This window comes from Helobdella robusta, assembly GCF_000326865.2.
Source record: "Helobdella robusta unplaced genomic scaffold HELROscaffold_264, whole genome shotgun sequence".
Classification (NCBI taxonomy): domain Eukaryota; kingdom Metazoa; phylum Annelida; class Clitellata; order Rhynchobdellida; family Glossiphoniidae; genus Helobdella; species Helobdella robusta.
Genome location: NW_008704369.1, coordinates 11,671 through 12,774, shown reverse-complemented (window position 1 = coordinate 12,774; position 1,104 = coordinate 11,671). Strand labels below are relative to the sequence as shown.

General features: G+C 33.6%; 1 protein-coding gene across 1 annotated transcript; it reads right to left on the bottom strand.

Moving 5' to 3' along the window:
- Positions 1–63: 63 nt before the first annotated feature.
- On the bottom strand, positions 64–825 carry HELRODRAFT_184275 (hypothetical protein; the record flags this gene model as incomplete). The annotated part of the gene is made up of 1 exon (XM_009020143.1): positions 64–825. A coding segment is annotated over one exon (762 nt), but the record flags the coding sequence as incomplete, so codon positions are not given.
- Positions 826–1,104: the final 279 nt, after the last annotated feature.

Genomic DNA, 1,104 nt, shown 5'->3' with positions numbered 1-1,104 from the left:
TGTTGTAGCTTGCTTTGAGCGGCGATTAAAAGTTGAGTTTATGATTGCTGAGCAACCAAGCACCTCAATTTTCAATCCATTTATGTGTTCGCTTAACTCTTTTGCAGTGCATTGTTGGTCCAATCGACCAACGTAAAAAACTTTTCTTTTTGGCGAAGGTTTCATCGCTTTCAAATTTGTTTGTTTATCAGTTTGGGTGCCTATAACTGTTTTCATATTTGCTATGTTAGTGTTGTGTGTTTTTTTCTTTGTTTTCAACATGTTGATGTTCGCCACGTGTTGAACATTCGCCACGTGTTGAACATTCGCCACGTGTTGAACATTTGCCACGTGTTGAACATTCGCCACGTGTTGAACATTCGCCACGTGTTGAACATTTGAGCTCTTTTTAATTTTACGTTTTACAATCTCTGACCAGTCAGATTGCTTGCTCGATTCGGTCTTGCAATCGGATTGCTGCTTTCTTTCTACTTTTGGCCTATTGTTAATAGCCGCATCATTTACTATTTCTCGGAAGATGTTTCTTTCTTCAATAAATAGTTCTTCTAATTTTTTTAACTTTTCGTCAAGAATTGACTCAAATTTAGCTTTTTTTGAGCTTGGAATTTTAAAAAGGTTGAGAGCAGCATACTGAGGCAATTTGCTTTCAATTTTGTTGCTCAGAATTGTTTTTATTGTTAGTATTAAATCACTAACCTTGTCCTTTTTAGAGTTTCCAGAACTGTTTGGCTTTATTTTATCATCTTTTTCTAGATTTAATGCATCTAGATCGCTGGTAAGTATTTTTTTTGCTATTCTAATATCTTCACAATTGTAGAAATCCATTATTTCGTAAATGAATTCCGCATCGTCAATTTTGTCAGAATTATTAAATAAATAACACAATAACTCGTTAATGCAAACCGCTCGCGACATCGTACCGGAAACATGTATGTATGTATGTATGTATGTATGTATGTATGTATGTATGTATGTATGTATGTATGTATGTATGTATGTATGTATGTATGTATGTATGTATGTATGTATGTATGTATGTATGTATGTATGTATGTATGTATGTATGTATGTATGTATGTATGTATGTATGTATGCATGTATGTA